The sequence below is a fragment of the Phascolarctos cinereus genome, unplaced genomic scaffold (assembly GCF_003287225.1).
Source record: "Phascolarctos cinereus isolate Bilbo 61053 unplaced genomic scaffold, phaCin_HiC Scaffold_9;HRSCAF=440, whole genome shotgun sequence".
NCBI classification, from domain to species: domain Eukaryota; kingdom Metazoa; phylum Chordata; class Mammalia; order Diprotodontia; family Phascolarctidae; genus Phascolarctos; species Phascolarctos cinereus.
Genome location: NW_027556402.1, coordinates 103,720,297 through 103,741,538, shown reverse-complemented (window position 1 = coordinate 103,741,538; position 21,242 = coordinate 103,720,297). Strand labels below are relative to the sequence as shown.

At 38.0% G+C, this 21,242-nt stretch overlaps 1 protein-coding gene across 1 annotated transcript in view; it reads left to right on the top strand.

The window, feature by feature from the left end:
- Positions 1-21,242, top strand: part of FHDC1 (FH2 domain containing 1) — a 57,863-nt gene that overhangs the window by 13,843 nt on the left and 22,778 nt on the right. The window contains 4 exon segments of the mRNA XM_020994107.2: positions 10,479-10,540; positions 11,342-11,444; positions 19,588-19,673; positions 19,780-19,880. Coding sequence (XP_020849766.1) covers positions 10,479-10,540; positions 11,342-11,444; positions 19,588-19,673; positions 19,780-19,880 — 352 coding nt within the window.

Below are 21,242 nucleotides of genomic sequence, written 5' to 3'. Positions count from 1 at the left end.
TGAAACTGGAAACACAGTTTTGACACGTTGTAACACAGCTCATCCTTACCCAGATTTGGATAGATCATCCCTCTTGAAACATAATTACTGCCTATGGAAAATATGTGGTATTAGGTGGTTAGCTTACACTTTTAAAAGGTTATAAAGTATAACAAATAGATTCAACTATACTTTGAAGAGAGAAAGGGAGATTTTTCAGCCTATAAGCATTTGATTTGAAGAAGCTTGATTGCATACTGAAAGGACAATATATCTGAAATTTTAAATTAGAAGATGTTTGGGTAGGAAAAAAAATCAGTATTGTGTTATGTTAATCTGTTGTGTGTTTGAAAATTTACTAGAAAAGACCATAGATAGTCAGATGTGGTGGTACACACCGGTGATCCTGCCTGCTGGGGAGGCTGAGCCTGATGGATCCCGAGCACTTAGGAGGTGCAGTAGGGCTCAAGCTGATCAAGGGTCTGCACTGTCAGGGTTCAGTATGGTGAGCCTGAGGAGTGTGGGGCCAAATGGTAGTTTGTGGAGAGGTGAACTGGTCCAGGTTAGAAACGGAACAGCTCAGAGTTTCTATGCAGAAAAAAGAGTGGGTTCAGGTCAATGGATGGCCAGGTATGAGTGAGCTAGGGACATCCATCCTCCAAGAATAAGGGAGGAGGGAGAGAGACAGAGAGAGATAGATTAAAAAGGGAAGGAAAGAGAAAAGACCACAACTGTAAAGAGTGGTAACAATGATTATAGAGCATGAGAACACAGGAACATCTCCAAAGTTAAAACAATCAGAATTTATGAAAAGAACAAAAACCTATTAAAATAGTTAAGGTTACTTCTTATGAATACTGAGGTAATTTGAAACTTACCACGTAAGTAATAGCTGCAATTGTAGTATTAAAAATAACATACTTCACAAGGGACTGGTTGTTGATCTGTGTGAGACAATGCATTTATATTTTCCCATGTTGTTCAATGGTAAACAATGCTGCTTGGAATCCTATATGATCAAGTTTCATTTTGTACCATTCCTAGGCATAGATTCATAGTCTAGAATTTTGGACTAAGGAAAGGGAAAATTGAAACTATACTTGATCTAGATTTTTCAGTTTTTGTTATTAATCTTTTGGAGAAATTGTACAACTGTTTCTGTCTGCACTTAACAGAATGCAAAATGAAGTACCACATCAGATTTCCAGAATTTAAGGGGAAAGAGAAGAGGGCAATCCCATCCCACTATCACTAGAAAGCTGATTTAGCAAATGGAATCAGTCAGTCAGGAAGCATTTATTTTGCTCCTACTGTGTGCCAGGTACTGTGCTAAGTGCTGGAATGGAGTATGTAAAAAGGAAGTCCTCCTTTGGTTATAGAATAGTGGTAAAAATACTCCCCCCCCCTTCTTCTTCTCAAGGTATGAGACACAGATTTTATATCTATCTCTAAGAAGTAGGGTCTGGACCTATGATTTCATTTGTATATGAAATGTCCAGGTAAGGAAAGTTCCTGTACCAATATGGGATGGTACCTTCTCTGCAATTTCTAGTCTTAGTGGATTGAAGCACTGAAAGGTTAAATGATTTGCCCAGTGCCACACAGCTAGTATGTGTCAGAGACAGGACTTGGCCCTGCTATGGAGCCTCTCTCCCAACTAAATGAGGTGAAACATATCACTGTTGATTGAAATGCCTTAAGAATGAATTAAATAAGCCTGCCACTTTTCTATCTGTACTATTCCTGTTAAATCCAGAATAGTTTATCCTCTGCCATTGGTAGAAATCGGGCTAAATAAAGAATTTATGCAGATAATACTATACAGACACAGTAAAGCCTTGGTTGTTCCTGGAGTTATTCACATTTGGCAATGGATGACTCCCTTAGGTTTAGGTTGAGCTAAACCAAATGGGAATCTGTATCTGAGTCCAGTGCCTCTCGCTATGGAAGTGGGGAGCATGTTTTATCATGAGTCCTCTGTGAACTGTGGTTTTCATTTTATTGCTTAGAATTCTTAAGTCTTGTAAGTTGCTTTGCCTTTACAATGTTGTTGTTGTATAAATTGTTCTGATTCTTCTCACTTCACTTTGCATCAATCAGTTCATTCAAGTCTTCCCAAATTTTTCTGAAACCATCCTCTTCATCATTTCTTACAATGTAACGGTATTTTTTTAAATTTTTTTTTCTTTTGGTAAGGCAATTGGGGTTGAGTGACTTGCCCAGGGTCACACAGCTAGTAAGTGTCAATATCAAGTGTTTGGTCTGAGACTGGAGTTGAACTCAGGTCCTCCTGACTCCAGGGCCGGTGCTTTATCCACTGTGCCACCTACCTGCCCCAGTACTTTTTAAAAATCACATTCGTGTGCTGAAATTTGTTCAGCCATTGCCCAATTGGTGGGCCCCCTCAGTTTTTAATTCTTTGCCACCACAAAAAGAGTTGCTATAAATATTTTGTATATATGTGTCTTTTTCCTCCTTTCTTTGATCTATTTGGGATCTAGACCTAGTAGCAATATTCCTGAGTCAATATATATACACAATATATGCAGTTTATGTGTGTGTGTATGTGTGTGTGTGTATACATACATAGGTATGTATGTATGTATGTATGTGTATATGCACAGTTTAATAGCTTTGGATTTTGTTTTCCAGAATGGTTGGACCAGTTCGCAATTCCACTAACAGTGCATTAATGTACCCGTTTTCCCACAACTCACTCCAGCATTTTTCATTTTCCTGTGAGGTGGTACCTTGGAGTTGTTTTAATTTGCTTTTCTTTAGCGAGATGGCATAGTGGATAGAGTGCAGGGTCTAGAGTCAGGAAGACCCAAGTTCAAAGCTTTATCTTGTTTGCTTCAGTTTCCTCATCTGTAAAATGAGCTGGAGAAGGACATGGCAAACCACTCTAACATCTTTGCCAAGAAAACCTCAAATGGGGTCACAAAGAGTCAGATACAGCTGAAACAATTGAACAATAACAGATTATTAGTGATTTGGAACATTTTTTTCACATGGCTATAGTTAACTTAGATTTCTTTTTCTGAAAGCTGTTTATTCATATTCCTTGACCATTTATGAATTTCAATCCATTTTGAATGTTTTTTCTTCCCTGGTGTTTTTTTTTTAAATGTATTGATAATTTATTTTAGGCACAACAGATACTTAAGCAAACACCCAGAAAATCCCTGTACAAAGTATATTCCCTAATCTATTGGGTTTTTTTAAACAAATTTTAATTACTCCCCCTTGTTACCTACATTTTCCACTGCATTCCTTCCTATATCCCATCTCAAAGAACCATCCCTTATAATAAAGGATGGAAAAAGAGGAAGGAAAAAAAAAGATTGGGCAGAACTAGCGAAATTTAAAAATCTGGTGTTAATATTCAAGATTCCAAATAAATGATCACTCACTTTTGCAAAGGAGCAGAAGGGAGAGGTTATTTTCTCATATCTCTTCTTTGGCCATTATAATTTTGTAGCATTCATTTTCAATAATTTTGTTGTTGTCATGCTTTTCATTTACTTTGTTATAGTCATTGTATTATATATGTTATTTTCCTGTTTATGCTTACTTTACTTTATTTCAGTTCATATAATTCTCTATTTTCATTTCTCTATAGACATCATTTCTTATAGCCCAGTATATTCCATTACATTCATGTGCCACAATTGGTTTATCCATTTCCCCACTTGATGGACACTTGTTTCTAGTTCTTTGCAATCACAGACTTTGCTGCTATCCATATTTTGGTGTATATGGGGCCTTTTTTTGGTCACTGACTTCCATTGGGTAAATGCCTACCAGTGGAATCTTTGGGTCAAACAGCATAGCTATTTTAATCACTTTTCATATAGTTCCAGGTTACTTTCCCAAACAAGTGGACTAATTCACAACTTCAACAATGCCTTAGTGTGCCCATCTTTCTATGAGCTCTCTAACACTGACTGTCTAATCTTTCATCATTGCCAGCTTGCGGAGTGCTAGATATGAGTTGAAACTTCAGGGTTGTTTTGATTTACATTTATTTTATTACCAGGGATTTGGAGCATTATTTCATATTATTAATAGTTTGCAATTCTTGTTTTTCTGGTGAATTGATCATTTTATTAATTATGCTAGTGGATAATTCTTAAAAGGGGTCAGTGATGCTTATATGCTTGATACTTATATGCCCTTGGAAGAGCAGGTGTTCCCAACAAGTGGCCATCAACTCTGATTGGTAGACATAATGAGAAGACTGAATATTATAATGAGAGATGGACCTATTCTTTTTTATTTTATTTTTTAATATAAATTTATTTATTTTTGAGTTTTCAACATTCACTTCCACAAGATTTTGAATTCCAAATTATCTCCCCGTCTCATCCCTTCCCTCACCCCAAGATGGCATGCATTCTATATATTGCTTCCCCTAATCTGCCCTCCCTTCTATCTCTCCACCCCTTCTCTTATCCCTTTCCCCTTCTTTTTTCCTGTAGGGCAGGATAGATTTCTATACCCAATTTCCTATATTTGTTATTTCCCAGTTGCACGTGAAAACAACTTTTTAAACATGTGTTTTTAAAACTTTGCGTTCCAAATTTTCTCCCTTCCTCCCTTCCCACCCACCCTCATTGAAAAGGCAAGCAACTCGATACAGGTTATACATGTAGTCATGCAAAACACTTCTATAGTAGTCATGTTGTGAAAAACTAAGTATTTTCCCTTCATCCTATCCCCCCCCATTTATTCTATTCTCTCTTTTGGTCCTATCCCTCCTCAGAAATGTTTGCTTCCTATTACCCCCTTCCCCAATCTGCTTTCCCCTCTATCATCCCCCCGTTCTCTTGTCCCTTTACCCCCATTTTCCTGTAGGGTAAGATAGATTTCCATACCCAATTGAGTGTGTATGTTATTTCCATTTTAAGCCAAATCCTATAAGAATAAGATTCACTCTCACCTTCCCCTTTCCCCTCTACCATAAAAGCCTTTTCTTGTCTGTTTCATGTGAGATAATTAGCCCCATTCTACCTCTCCCTTTCTCCTCCTCCCTCTATAATCCTCTCTTACCCCTTAATTTTATTCTCCTGATATCACCCTTTCATCTTCAAAAATCACCCTGTGCCATCTATCTATCTATCTATCTATCTATCTATCTATCTATCTATCTATCTATCTATCTATCTATCTATCTATCTATCTATATACATGCATGTAATTTTTTTCCCTCCAACTACGCTAATACTGACAAAGGTCTCATGAGTTGCAAATATCATCTTTCCATGCAAGAATGTAAACAGTTCAACCTTAATAAGTCTCTTATGATCTCTCTTTCCTGTATACCTCTTCATGTTTCAATTGAGTCTTGTATTTGAAAGTCAAATTTTCTATTCAGCTCTGGTCTTTCATCAAGAATGCTTGAAAGTCCCTATTTCACTGAATGACCATTTTTCCCCCTGAAGGATTATACTCAGTTTTGCTGAGTAGGTGATTCTTGGTTGTAATCCTGTGTCCTTTGCCCTCCAGAGTATTATATTCCATGCCCTTTGGTCCTTTAATGTAGAAGCTGCTAAATCTTGTGTTATCCTGATTATGTTTCCACAGTACTTGAATTGTTTCTTTCTGGCTGCTTGCAATATTTTGTCCTTGACCTGGAATTTGGTACAATATTCCTAGGATTTTTCCTTTGGGGATCTCTTTCAGGAGGTGATCAGTGGATTCTTTCAATTTCTACTTTGCCCTCTGGTTCTAAAATATCAGGGCAATTTTCCTCGATAATTTCTTGAAAGATGATGTCTAGGCTTTTTTTTTGATCATGGCTTTCAGATAGTCCAATAATTTTTAAATTCCCTCTCCTGGATCTATTTTCCAGGTCAGTTGTTTTTCCAATGAGATATTTCACATTTTTCTCTTTTTTCATTCTTTTGGATTTGTTTTAGTGTCTTGATTTCTCATAAAGTCACTAGCTTCCAATTGCTCCATTCTGATTTTTAAGGAAGTATTTTCTTCAGTAATCTTTTGGACTTCCTTTTCCATTTGGCCAATTTTTCTTTTTAGGGCATTCTTCTCCTCATTGGCTTTTTGGACTCTCTTGCCATTTGGGTTAGGCTATTTTTTAAGGTGTTATTTTCTTCAGTATATTTTTGGGTCTCCTTTAGCAAGCTGTTGACTTGTTTTTCATGATTTTCTTGTATTACTCTCATTTCTCTTCCCAGTTTTTCCTCTACTTCTCTTACTTGCTTCTCAAACTCCTTTTTGAGCTCTTACATGGCCTGGGACTGATTCATGTTTTTCTTGGAGGCTTTGATGTAGGAGCTTTGACTTTGTTGTCTTCTGCTTGTATGTTTTGATCTTCTTTGCTACCAAAGAAATATAGTCTGACTTTTTTTAGACCTTTGTTTATTCATGATCCCAGCCAATTACTTGAGTTTTAAACTCTTTGTTAAGGTAGAGTTCTGTTTCCAGTGTGGAGAATGTACTGTCCCAAGCTTCAGGGGTTTTGTGTAGCTGTTTTCAGAGATATTTCTAGGGACCAGTAAATTTTCAATTCTTCCAAGGTGGTGTGATAAGGGGTGAAGTATTTATACCTTTCCTGGCCTGTGCTCTTGTCTATGAATGACCAGAAGCACTCTTTTCTGCCTTGGAACTATAAGGAGGGTTTCTCTGCACCATTGTTAAAAGCTCCATCACACCAGTACTCCTCCTCTCCCCAGGAGCGCCACTCAGAAAACTGTGACCCGGATACAAGCACAGGCAAAGCAAGAGAATTCTGCATCAGCTGAGAGATCCCTGCAATCCTGCTTTGATCAACCACTTGATTCCCCCTCAGTGTGTGGACTAGAACCTCAGGAAGCAGCCGCCACCCTGGAGCCCTGTGCTCGGGGACTGGGGCTGAGACCACACTTCTCTCTCACTGCAGTCACAGACTTTTCCCACTGACCTTCTAAGTTGTTCGTGGTTGGGAAGTATGGAAACTGCCACAGCTGCCTATGATTCAGTGCCCTGAGGCCTGCTCCAGGTTTGCTGAGGCCTGTGCACCCATGCCAAACTGTGTTCCTTTTTCAGCTCAGTGTGATTTACCTTTCTGATCAACCATCCAGGTTGTCTTGGGCTGGAAATTTGTTTCACTCTGTCTTTTTGTGGGTTCTGTTGCTTTAGAATTTGTTTAGAGCCATCTTTTATGAGTATTTGGAGGGGTTTGGGGGAGAGCTCAAGCAAGTCACTACTTTTACTCCGCCGTCTTGGCTCCCTGCAATTCTTTTGACAACTGCTTATATCTTTTCACTCTTTTCCTTGGATCTAATCTATTAACAGAACTGAGGGATGTGTTCTTTAACTGTGACAGTGTGGTACCAGTCTTTACTGTGGGGTTTGGCAAGAGTTTTGTTGCCTTTCCACATTGACACTGTTACAGCCATAATCTATCTTGTTGTTTTGGGTCAACTTTCTTCATTCAGCTTTCAGAATTCTTCATATTCATCACTCCTTGTAGCACAGTAATTTCCATTTAATTAAAATGACCTAGATTGTTTCACTATCCCGTAATAACTGAGCATATACTTTGTTTCTAGCATTTGGCTGTCACAGATACTGCTGCTGTGAGCATTTTTGTATGTGAGGGTTTTTACTTGCCGTCAATAACCACCTTTGGATATGGTCTCGGTAGTGGACTCGTTGGGCAAAGGCAACAACTGAATAATCTTGACATAATTTCCAATTGTTGTGTTTTCTCTGTTTGTTTTTTTGGGACAGGTGACAGAATTCATAGCTCTGGTACTAAATTAGCACTCTTGAATTCCAACAGCTGCTCCAGCAATGAGTTTTCCCGTCTTTTAGATTTTTTACTAGGTTGATAGGTTGAAATGGTATCTCAGGGTTGTCTCAACTTGCAGGTCTCTGATTACTAGTGATTTTGATCATTTTTCAAGTGGTTTATATGTCTTATTTTGAAAACTTCATATCTTTTTGGAAGCATCTTACTTTGTCTTGTATCTTTGCCATGTAGTAGGAGAATTGAGTTAATATGATCAAGTTAACTCTTGGTTTATCTGAACTCCCTACTTCAGGGGAGTAGAGGGGTTCAATGTATTTGTCAGGTAGGACAAACCTGAAGAAGGCAGGAATAGTACATGTTGATGGGGACAAAAATTGGAAAGGAGTATTGGGGGAAGCATTCTGCAAAGCATTCCGACCCTCTTTTCCAATATTTTTGGTGTAGAAAATAATAGAACAATAGAGGATTAAGGGAGAAGGAAGATATTCTTGGTGTTTTAAGGCTGGGGAGCAATCAGTGGATAAATCAGGAGCTGATCTAGTCATCTCAGAGAATCAATCAACAAGCATTTATTGAACCCCTATTATGTAGCAGGAGGTATTATACTAAGTGTTAGGGATATAAAGGCACAAATTGAAATTGTCCCTGACCTCAGTGAGCTTACAGTCTATTGAGAAGTAAAAAAAGCATGAGAGCAGAGGATAGCATATATTTTTAAATGAATTAGATACAAATACAGACTAAAACTTTGTAAACTAACATATGTGTAGAATAGATACGAGTGTAGTGGAAAGAGCCCTGAACTTGGAATCAGAGAACCTGGGTTCAAATCCTGGCTCTGCTATTTATTAGGTAGTATGATCTTGGACAAGTCAAGTTTCCTCACCCGTAAAGTGGAAGGATTAAACTAGATCAGGGATTTTTTAGTTGAGATCTAAATAGTTTTTAAGGAATAGTTTTTGTGAATAGTTTTTAAGGAATCTATAAACCTAGATGGGGAAAAATATATATCTTTATTTTCACTAACTTCTAATTGGAGTTTAGCATTCCCTTCAATTATGAATTTAGGCCAAAAATATTATTCTGAGCATAGGCTTCACCAGACTGCCAGAGGGTCCATGACACACAAGATGTTAAACAGTCCTGGACTAGATAATCTCTTAGGTCATTTCCTCCTCAAAATTTATGATCATGTAACCCTAAATTCCCATTCTTTTTTCCCTCATAATATGATTTTTCTTTGTGACAGGGTATTAAGTTTATTCTTTCTTTTCTTCCCCCCTGCCTCCCTTCTTAGTATCTGGAGGTTTTTTTTTTTTTTTGGCTTGGCAATGGGGTTAAATGACTTGTCCAGGGTCACACAGCTAGTAAATGTCAAGTGTCTGAGGCCAGATTTGAACTCAATTCCTCTTGACTCCAAGGCTGGAGCTCTATCTACTTTGCCACCTAGCTGCCCTAGAAGTTGTTTTTTATGAATAGTAGATGAAAGCAATAAAATGAAATATATCCCTTGGGCTGGTAAATCAAGAGATTGTTTATTGCCTGTTATCAGAAAAACACCAAATTCAGTCTTTTAAAAATGTTTATTTTATTTTCACCAAATTCAGTCTTTCAGTGGATTAACCTTACAGAAGAAAGTGACATGCCATTGGTTAAAGTGGTTTTGCATCTTCTTAGACAGCTACATAAGGTCACTGGCAGAGCCAGGAAACTTTAGTTTGTAACTGAATTCTCTTTTGTTCAGAATAATAACATTCATTTGGAAAGGAAAAGGGTTAAAACAACATTCTTATTTGTAGCAAGTCTCCACTTTATTAAAAAACAAATGGAAAAAATTGTTTCCCTTTTAAATTTATCTTTCTTCCCTGAACCCTGGATTTTTACTTCTAGAGAAATTAAAGACTGCTCCAAAAAAAAAAAAGCTCAATTCAGCCTGTTTTCCAATCTGATTAACCTTATCTAATTAATTACTTATGGTGATGCATTTGAATGCAAACCAATGACCCTACCTCAAAGGAAAAATGTGTCAAAATGAAGAGTTTAAGCACCCTGGAAAGCTGTAGTATTTAGAAATATTTCTGCCTGAGGGAGACATGTGAAACAGGCTGCAGCTGAAGTTTGCATTTTGACAATACAACACAAGTAACTGCAGAAAGAAATCAATGTTTGCATTTTATGTCAGGTAGGTTATGTTATTTCCAGCCTTTTTTAGAACCTCCACAGTGACAAATGTGTTTGATTTTGAGATACTGCTTCTCCCTCTGCCCTCCCTAAGTATGTTATTAGACAAGTATTTATTTTTTAAATAAAAGCAAATTTACTTTTTTAAGGGGGAAGCAGGGATGAAATGGAGGATTTCATGGTAGTCCTTCAAATATTTAGAGATTTCCTTCATCATCTCCCAACCAGGATTGGGAATCACTGTGTATTATAAACCTCCACTGTTAGAGTTAACTCTCGCAGTTCAAGCCTTACTATAGCATAGACTCAAACATCTGTTATCGAATTGTGGCTATTAATAGTGGGTGGGCTGTATTCTTTCCAAGAAAAGACCACTTCTCCTCCCCCCTCTTTTTTTGAGGAAATGGATAATCCTTCATGTTGTAAAAGAAAGCTGTCTAGACCATCAATCTTCAAATTTGTATGTTGGTTGCAATAAAAACTAATTTTATGTTTGGTAGGTTTTAATTCCTTTCTTTTTTCGTTGGTGTTCTAATAATCTTGCGGGTTTTTTCTCCCCCAGATTTCGGTCTTGGATGCAAAACGGTGCATGAACATTGGAATATTTCTCAAGCAGTTCAAAAAGTAAGATCTTGTGTTGGCATAGATTGGATGTTGACAGCACTGCTATTATTAAGAAACATTTCAAACCTAGGGTGTGATGGAGGGATTAAATTTTAATGAGTGAAAATCCCTTTCCTCCCCCTCAGCTTCTTCATCCTCTTTTTAGTTGGGGTAGTTGATAATACTGCATGAGTATGTCACTCTTTCCTGTTCTAGCCCATGAAAAAATAGGCTAGATGCAGTGAGAATTATCCCAGGGCTCTGCTTGGATCCTGCTATGTCAATAGGTTGGCAGACTTAGAGTTATCCTTGCCCTTTAAGTATGTGTTGAAACTGGAGATGCAAAAATTTGTTAAACTCAGGAGATGTATCTAAAATGAAAAAAGGTAGAGTCTTGAGTCAAGTTTCCTTAACACCACCACCACTCCAAAACAAACAAACAAACAAATCTATGAAGTTTTAATAAGGAAGGCCAAAGAAGTTTTAACTTAATGTTGTTCTTCACCATGAGAGGAAAAAAAAGGCCCACAACAGCTGTTGCTGCTTTGAGGTTCCCTGGGAGGCTGGTGGATTGTTTTCTGTGTAAAGGCAACATTGGACATTGCATTAGAGAGAGTCATGCTGTTTCCCTGGCAATCGATGCTGCTATTGGGAGCATTGATACAAAACAGCTTGTCAAAATGGGGAGGTTGTGGGCTTGAAAGGGTGTGTGTTTGGTTTGGGCAGGGGAGAGGGGTGTTTGTGTCCTTCATTTCCCCTGGATTGTACCTCCTGTTGGTACTAGCAAACATGAAAGGGCATTTGGTCCACTGTCTCTTCAAGGTCTCCCCAGTCCATAGTAGAAGATATCCACCAAGGAAATGGCGAACATTATGGATCAGAAACGTTGCGAGAATTTCTTAAGCTTTTGCCGGAGTCAGAAGAGGTAAGTTGGTTTTGGGGAGGGATGGATTCTGGATGTGGGGGCTGATTGCGTTCACTCTCCTCTTACTGTGATGAAAGAAGACTTGATGTTTTAGAACTGTCTTTTCTCATATTCAAAAGTCTCTGTTCTGATGGCTCTTCTGTCCACAGTGAGAGCTACTGGTACACAGTGCCTGGTACATGGTAGCCACCCAACAATTACTTATTGATGATTAGTGCATATGCAGAAATCCACATTCCTCATCAGTAAAAACCCAATATAGTTAAGATTCAATATATAGGATGACAGACAGTCTTAGAGTTCCTTTTGCAATCTCAAGATGCTTTACAAATATTAATCTTACCCCACATAAATTATTCTCTAATTTACAATTGGTAATTGTAAAATATAGAGAGAACTATAGATTATTAAGATGCATTTAAAATGCCAACTTATACATTAAAACATAATAAGTATAAAAATAAGGAGGCTAGCCTTGGTTCATTAGATTATGATCTCCTCTCCCTCAGTTACAATTTTTCTCCCCTTGAAAGGAAAACATGTTTGAGAGAGGCAGAGTGGAGTAGTAGAAAGAGCTGGTCTCAGAGTCAGAAAGATGTGGGTTTAAGTCCCGCATCTGACATATGCTGTCTGTGTTAACCCTGGGCAAGTCACTTAACCTCCTAGTACCCTAGGTAGCTTTCTAAAACTCTCAAGGAGTCCCAACCGGCATTGATAAGTTCACCTAAGGAATTCCCTATATCACTGAACTCCTCTGCCTGGTTTCTGCTTCCTCAGAAGAAAACACTTTTGAAACTGAAGAAAGAGAAGCCCTTCACAAAGTTGGTATGGAGCTATTTGTCAATAATCCACCAACCCAAATGGCTGAAAAGTGGGGAAAAAAATTCAGTGGAACAAACCATTTAGTCTGAGAAACAAAATTAGTTTGATTAATTTTCAGAGTGAGTTGAGGGAGTAGGGTAGAGTGAATTAACCAATTGTACAGGGTGGTTGGAAGTCCTGTGATGTAGGCTTAGAGCAACAGAGAAAAGTCAAACTTTGTAAAAGCTCCTTAAGCTCTTCAAGTAATTCATTAACAAGCCCATTTACACTTTCTGTGGGATCAGTGGGAAACTCTAGTTCTAAAATGTCAAGTTTAAGGACTTAATAGGTAACTTAGCATTTTGAACACATCTTCATAATCTATCATTTTCTTTGTATCTTAGAATTCCTAACTGTAAATTAAAGAGTAATTTACACAGGGTAAGATTAGTTAATAAAGTTTAATGTTTGTGGAGTCTTGAGATTGTGAAAGGAACTCTGAAGGTGTCCTACTATAATTTATACTGGATCTTAACTATTTTATGCTTTTATTGGTGGGGAATGTTTGTGCATTTCTGTTATGATGCATGTAATCTCATTAATTCAAACACTATCAGTGTTCCCTTCTTTACTATGAAGCCCTCCCATGCTCACTGCAGGAACCACTACTACTGAAACCTTCATTACTCGGCCTTGAATGATGACTCTTTCTGATCTTAAGTCGGCTGGCCCTTGACTGCCAGAGTCAGCCACAGACAGAGCCCATCCCCTTGGCCATTTTGAAGGCTTTAAAATTGACTTAGTATGAGCTGTCAGAAGCCTGGTTATAGTTTTTGAGACGCCCAGATCACTACCGCATCTCAGTGTGGCATCACAGTAGAACGTCAATGTGGGCACTAGTTTATACATTATTTTGGACAAAAAACAAAAGAAACATGATTTTATTATAACTTTAGCTCATATTTAGGGGAAACCAGAGCTTTCCATAGGCTTTTCTTCCATAGTTGTGTCCTAATTAGGACTAAGTTTTGTATATTCATCCTTATCTCAGAGGATCCAGTAGATAGCTAAATAAATGAATCACTTATTAAGTATTTAGTATGTTCCAAGCATTCTATTTGCTGCTGGGGATAGCAGTACAAGCAAGCAAGACAGTCTCTTCCCTCAGAAAGCTTCCACTTTAGCAGAGGAAGACAGTGTATAAAGGAAAGCTGAAGGTGGGAGTACCAGAACAGTGGCATTGTGTTGATATTGCTGGAAAGCAGGAGGATGCAAAGCTAAATAAAAAGGGTATAAGTTATGAAGTCCTGTGTTCAAATCTACCTCTGATACTCAACTTTTCTGAGCCTCAATTTCCAAATCTATCAATGAGATCATATGTATAAAGTTCTTTTAAAACTTTAAAAAGCTATACAACTGTCAGTTATTATCGGAGAACCTGAAGGTTACAGAAATCTTGGGGGGGGGAAGCAAAATAATTGTCAGAAACATTTTATTTTAAAGATTGTTTTTCTCCCCAGAATACCTTAAGGACTGTCAGCCTTGTCTTAGATTTAGAGCTGGAAGAGATCTCAGAGGCTGTGTAGGCCAGCCCTGTTGCTTTACAGATGTGGAAAATGAGACCTGAGGAAGTCAAGTGACTTTCCCCAAGACCACACAGGGACTAAGCATCTAAGCCTGGTTGTCTGGCTCCAGTTTCTCACCTCAGGTGGTTGGTTAGCCCATCCCAGGGCCTGGGAGTGGACGCCTTCCCAGCTCTGAAATAAGCAGCAGCTGGTCCACGTTGCTTTCCCTGGTGACGATCATCAGGCTCACAATCTGACAAGCCCTGTCATACTCCTCCTTGTTTACAGCACTTAGTCTTGGCTCCAATTCACCACACCCTCCCCACTCAAACTGTGAGCTCGTTTCCTTCTGCAGGAACTCCCTGACAGTCCCTGGGCTGACTCCCCATACCTCCCCTCCCTGACCACCCCCAGCGTATCGGTGCTGTTGAAGGGAGTTGTAGCAGAAAAAGGCTGACAACTGGTGTCCTGGGCAATAACAAGTGTTTGTGGGTGGTGTTTGTACCATGTGGCTTCTGGCAGCACAGGACCTGAAGCTCATTGTATCCCTCCTTCCCCTGGGGATTAGGTGCCAGAAAAGATCTTAGTGCCAGAAAAGCTGGAGTTGAGGGGTGATTTTTTTTGGGGAGGGGGAGGGGGTTGGAGGGACAGGGAGAAGGTAGGGAAGAGTCTAAAGAAGAAGCAGTACCAGATGGAGAAGCTGAAGAATGGATAAGGGGCATGTTAGTGATGGAATGGTCAGTCACTTACTGGAGTAGTGATGTCTGGATTCTTTTGCGGAATAAAGAATAATGAATTGACAGGGGCAACATGGCATATTGGATAAGTTACGACTGAGTTCAGCTCTCACCTTCCTAGCTACTTGACCCTCAGCAAGTTGCTTAATCTCTCTGTGACTCAGTTGCCTCATCTGTAAAATGAGGAAGTTGGATTTAGTGGTCTCTAAGGTCCCTTTACTCTTTAAATCTATGATCTTAAGATTGGATAGTATAAGGTTTACAAAACATTTTATGTATCTTTATTTGATACTCATAGCAGCCTTGTAAAGTACTACAGGTGTCCCCATTTTTTAGTTTGTTTTTTGTACTTGTGATTTCATCTCTTCATTGAACTCCCAGTGTGGAAACTCTACCAATGCTTATCTGCAACTGTAACTTAAAATCTGAGACAGTTGCCTGAAGGCATTGAAAATTTAGTCTTGCCCAAGGTCATACATACAACTTGTATGTATCAGAGTCAGAACTTTAAAAAACATTTTTACGATCTTTTTAGATTTATTTTTATTATCAGCTTAGCAAATAACAAAGTTTAACAAATGCTTATTGAATAAAAAGAAGCATTTCCATGTACATAGCTGAACAGAAAAAAGGATTGTACATAAAACTACAGGTCTCTATTATAGTGGCTTTTCTTTTAAAGTATTTAGCATGACCAACCTGTACTTTTCAAAAGTATCCCATCTGCCTGGGCTTTTTCTTAGCCTCTCTCTTTCTCTTCTTTTCTCTGTATTTCAAAAAAGAGAGGCTTCAGTGACTCTTTTTTCTACCTTATCCCTATACCCCTCCTCTGTCTCACCCTACTCTTCCATTTGAAAAGAAAAAGAAAACCTACATCCTTGTAACAAATATGCATAGTCCAAATGAATCTATTCATTCATGGAGATGGGAGGTCTACAGGTATTAAACATTGTGCATATTTCCAGACTTTTTCCATGTATCAATCAATCCTGATGACTTCCCCACCCTCTAAAAAATACTTTTTGTCATATGGAATATTTCTCTGGGAGAGGGAGGAAGAGGCATACATAGTATATGATGGCAAGATAAGATACAGAAAATATCAATAAAAACTTATTTTAAAAAACCAAGTATGTACAGTCAAGCAAAACAAATTCTCATATTGGCGGCATCTGAGTCTCATTCTGCATTTTGAGTCCATTACCTCTCGGTCAGGAGGTGGATAGCATACTTCCTTATCAGTTCTCTGGAACCATGGTTGGTCATTGCATTGATCAGAGCTCTCAGATCTTTCAAAGTTTTTCTTTATAATGTTATCTTTGTATAAATTGTTCTCCTGGTTCTCACTTTACTCTGCATCAATTCATGCAAGTCTTTCCAGTTTTCTCTGAAACCATTTTGAGATTTTTTTTAGCAGGCAGTAATATTCCATTCAGTTGTCTAGCCATTCCCCAGTGTTTAGGCATCCCCTCACCTCTTGATTTCTTTCCCACTTCAGAAAGAAACCCTAAGTATTATTGGGCGTATAGGATCTTTTGGGGTATAAGCTTGATAGTGGTATTGCTGGGTCAGTGACTCTTGGGGCATAGTCCAAATTGATTTCCATAACAACCGGACCAGTTCACATCTCCACCAACAGTCAATTAGTGTCAGAGGTAGAATTTTCGCCCAGTGTTCTGAACTTCAAGGTTGTTCCTCTAGTCACTACGCTTGATTCATAGGATTAGGAACCACAAGCTTAGTGGACTTAAATCGCTTCTCACAGTCACAGAGATGAGAGTATCAGAGACTGGGGTTTAGGCTCAAATCTATTTTGACTCTGTTATGAAAGTGGCTTGAAGCAGCACTGACTTCCCTCCTTGCTTTTCTACCACCTTTGCTATCAGAACACACTGGTATGAGTTATTGTCACTTGGATAATTTAACTTCTGCCCTATGCTGGAAAAATAGAACAGAAAAAGCCCTTTTCTTTCAGCCTTTCCTAGTTGAAGATCTAGGTTTCATTATTTGTTTCTCTTCTGTCCAGTCTGTTAATCTTCCCTCAAATGAAGACAGAGGGAGAATGTAGACATTAGGACAATTAGGAGTATATGTGTGGCCTCTTTATCCTGCAGAGAGAGGGGAGGGGGTTGGACCCAGCTCTCAGCCAGGGGAAAGGTCTAAGAACTATTGCCCTCAGTCCCTTTTTTCCACCACACCCCTCTGTTCTAGCTCCCCCAGTAGTTCCCCACCTTGCCCACTCTGACTCTCTGGTTGACTTTATGACATGGATAGAAAGGAGGGAGAAAATCTAGACTGAGTCAGGAAGCTATTGGTTGCTGTGGTCACCTGTTTCCCTTTTCCCTTCATTCCTTTTCATGTTCTGCTTCTCCTAGGGGAACAATGACGAGGAAGGACATTGGTGTGAGGTGGGGGAGGGGGAGCATTACATAGGGGAAGGGGAGGAAGATTGATTCCTGTATTGAAGGATGCAAAAGTCTAGGCTTTTCATTTTTTCCCCCATAGATCTGAGCAGAGTAGACAGAGGGCCCTGTGGCTCTGAAGATGTATTTTTTTGGGAGTATGCATAGTTTAAGTTTATGGCCTAAACAAGCCCCTTGCCCTCAGTCAACATGATGCTTAACGTTTAATGAAAGTTTCCTGATAAGTGGCGGCACATGAATGTAATAGAATATTACTGCCCTATAAGAAATGGCAAATATAATGAATGTGGAGAAGCATGGGAAGACTTATATGAACTGATGCAAAGTGAAGTCAGCAAAACCAGGAAAATAATATATGTAATATATGTGATAACATAAATGGAAAAATACATTTTAAAAAGTAATGTGAAATTACAATCATCAAGCCTGGGCTCAAAGAAGATATATGATATGGTACCTTCCCTTCTCCTTTACAGATGTGGGGGACTATGGGCATAGGCCACTGCATGTATTTTCAGAATTTTTTAATATATTGGTTAGTTTTGTTGAACTGTCTTTTTCTTTATTTTTTTTTTGTTCTTTGTTATAAGAGATGACTCTCTGGGAAAGGGGGTAGGGGAAGAATGCATTGGGAAATGTAAAAACAAAAGATAGCAATGAATGTATTTTTTAAAAGATTCTTGATAAGAGTGATGAGAATTAATCATAATTATAGGCTTGTTCCCTGTAAACATGGTTCACTCCTGTGATTCACATGCTTCTGTTATTGCTATACTGCCTTTTCTTTAGCTGTCCCTGGGATTTTACTAGTATAGGGACTTCCATTGAGGGAACTCATTGTGCCAGCACAGGTCAGCACTGGCTTGTATCTTCTACTTTTAGAGAGTTGTCCAGAGCGCTGTGAGGTTAAGTGATTTGTCTGGTATTTCTGACCAGAGTGTCAAGATGCTGTGGTTCAGCCAACAAAGATGTCAGTACTGGGTGTGTCTCACTTTTTGACTTGGGGGTGAGCTAGGTAAATGAGGTTGAGAAAGGGAAAGGTGAGTGGTTAGAGGAGAGAAGTAGATGTACAGTACACATTAGGGGCTGGATGTGGAAGATGTACAGATGCCCCATGTGTCTTAGTAGGACCTGAGATGGGTTACATATTGAAAGGATCAATAAATACAAGTGTACAGAAAATTACTCTGAGCCTCTTCCTGGCAACTAAGTGCTTAGGAGGAAATTTAACTTTTTAGCCCATTGCAGGAAAAATTGTTCTTTTCTGTCTTAAAAAAAAATTAACATACATCTGGCCCAACATGGTGTGTAAATTTGGCCTATCATTTCAGAGTAGTTGACTGGAATCTTTTAAAAATACAGTTTGTATTATATGTTAGGTTTTAGTTCAAACCTTTAGAAGATAAATTAGGTTGATTCTTAAGACCTTCTGAATGAATTGGTGGGAAGTAAGAAAGGGTAAGAATACATGAAGTAGATGAAAAATCATAGAAAAGGAACATGCTTTGTTGAGGACATATGATAGCACTGATACGTTGTGCTTTTTGGTATTATTAAAGTATTATGTACATGAGTAAGAAAATGTTTTTTTTTACACAAGACTCTGTGGCAGTGGTCTTACAAGTGCTTTTGCTAACAAACCTTACTGAGCTGGTCCTCAAAGTGTGTGTTGTGGAACAACACTTCTGTTGTCTAGGAGCCCTTCTGTGGAACCCTGGGGCCCATCCCAAACTGTTGGACCTCAGGTTTACCAGAACTGGGTTTTTTTTTTCCTTCTTCAATTTATCCTGGGAAGAAAGTTTTGAAGAACTTTTCAATTATTAGATAGACATTTTTCCCCCTTCATGCTTGAGAACTTCAGAATATACCAGTCCCTTTCCATAAAACTGTTTTTTCTTTTCAATTATTAGATAGACATTTTTCCCCCTTCATGCTTGAGAACTTCAGAATATACCAGTCCCTTTCCATAAAACTGTTTTTTCTAGGAATTTGGTACACTGTAGATGTTAGATCTCATCCAAGGGTGTTTAGTTCCTAATATACAAAAAGTAGTATAGTATAAATTTTAACTGGAAAGCATGGACCTTAGGGTCATGTTAGAATGATATTGCGGTCTCCTATTTCCTCCTCAAATGGTAACTTTTCCTTTCAGAATATTCCCTTCAGACTTAATTCATCCTTTATCACTTCAAATCATTATTTTTTTATTTTTTAAAAAAATTTTAAATCATTTAAATTAGACAGTTATTAAATGACTACCATGTGCCATGACTGTGAGAGGTGCTGGATATACAAAGACAAAAACAATGGTTCCCGTCCTCACAAGGAGCTTATATTCTGGTTCCGTTTAGTATATCTGAATGGTGCCAGATCAAAACGCATTATAGTTTCATATGTTTATTCCAAGTACTTTTATTTCACATCTATGATCATGGTAAAAAATAAAATCCATAGAGTACAAATCTGTGTGTGATCATAAAAACTCTCATTGTCTGTACTCATCTCTGTTTTTGTAATGATTTTATTTAGCTCTTTAAAATTAAAAAAAAATTCAGGCAGTGCTAAAGTTTTGATCATAAACTGTTATTTCTCTATTCTCCTCTCATTTGTCTTTTAGGTAAAGAAATTAAAAACATTTAGTGGAGATGCAGCCAAGCTGTCTCTGGCAGATTCCTTTATATACTTCCTAATTCAGGTGCCAAAGTAAGGATGTAATAGTTATTCTTTTCATAGTGGGTTCTTTAATTACTGGTGTTTTTGTGTAAAGGTTTTTTTCTTTTTTTCTTTCTTTTTTCTTTTTGTCTCTTAGCTATTCACTTCGGATTGAAGCCATGGTGCTAAAGAAGGAATTTTTACCTTCGTGTTCTTCTCTGTGGGATGACATGTCCATTTTAAGAATGGCTACAAAGGGTAAGTAACTAATTCTGAGGTTATGCTTGCCTCCTATTTGTGCTTGTGTTTACTTATTTCAGTTTATAAAGCTCTTATCAAGTGCTTTGTGCCAGGTGCTGGGGACAAAGAGAAAAATGAAATAGCCCTTGCCTAGAAAGAGTCTATATTCTACTTTTAAAAAAAATTATTTATTTATTTGCTTTTGGTCTTCAACATTCACTTCTATAAGATCTTGAGTTCTAAATTTTCTACCCCTCCCCCGATCCCACCTTCCCAAGACGGTGTGCAATTTGATATATGCTATACATGTACAATCATTAAATATATTTCCACATTATTCATGTTGTAAAGAACCTTTCCAAAGGGGAAAACCAGGAGGAAGAAGAAACAAAACCAAAAAAAAGAGAAAGTAGTATGCTTCCATCTGCAGTCACACTCCACAATTATTTCTTTTGATGTGGATAGCATTTTCTATCATGAATCTTTTGAAATTGTCTTAGATCCTTGTATTGCCAAAAAGAGTTAAGTCTATCAAAGTTAGTCATCACATTATGTGGCTGTTACTATGTATAACGTTCTCCTGGTTCTGCTCATTTCACTCAGCATCAGTCCATATAAGTCTTTCCAGGTTTTTCTGAAGTCTGCTGGCTCATCATTTTTTATGGAACAATAGCATTCCATTATATTCATATACCACAACTTGTTCAGCTGCTCTCCAGTTGAAGGACATCCCCTCAATTTCCAATTCTTTGCCACCACAAAAAGAGCTGCTATAACTATTTTTGTACATGTGGGTCCTTTTCCCATTTTTATGATCTCTTTGATCCGGATACAGACCTAGAAGTGGTATTGCAGATCAAAGGGTATGCACAGTTTTATAGCCCTTTGGGCATATTTCCAAATTGCTCTCCAGAGTGGTTGGATCAGTTCACAACTATACCAATGATGCATTAGTGTTCTAATTTTCCCACATCTCCAACATTTATCATTTTCCTGTTTTGTCATGCTGGCCAATCTGATAGGTATATTGTGGTACCTCAGAGTTCTTTTAATTTGCATTTCTTTAATCAATAGGGATTTAGAGCATTTTTTCATATGACTATAGATAACTTTAATTTCTTCATCTGAAAACTTCCTGTTCATATCCTTTGACCATTTGTCAGTTGGGGAATGACTTGTATTCTTATAAATTTGACTTAGTTCTCTATATATTTTAGAAATGAGACCTTTATCAGAGACCCTGGCTGTAAAAATTGTTTCCCAGCTTTCTGCTTCCCTTATACTCTTGGTTGCATTGGCTTTGTTTGTGCAAAAACTTTCTAATTTAATGTAATCAAAATTATCCATTTTGCATTTCATAATGTCTTGTTTGATCATAAA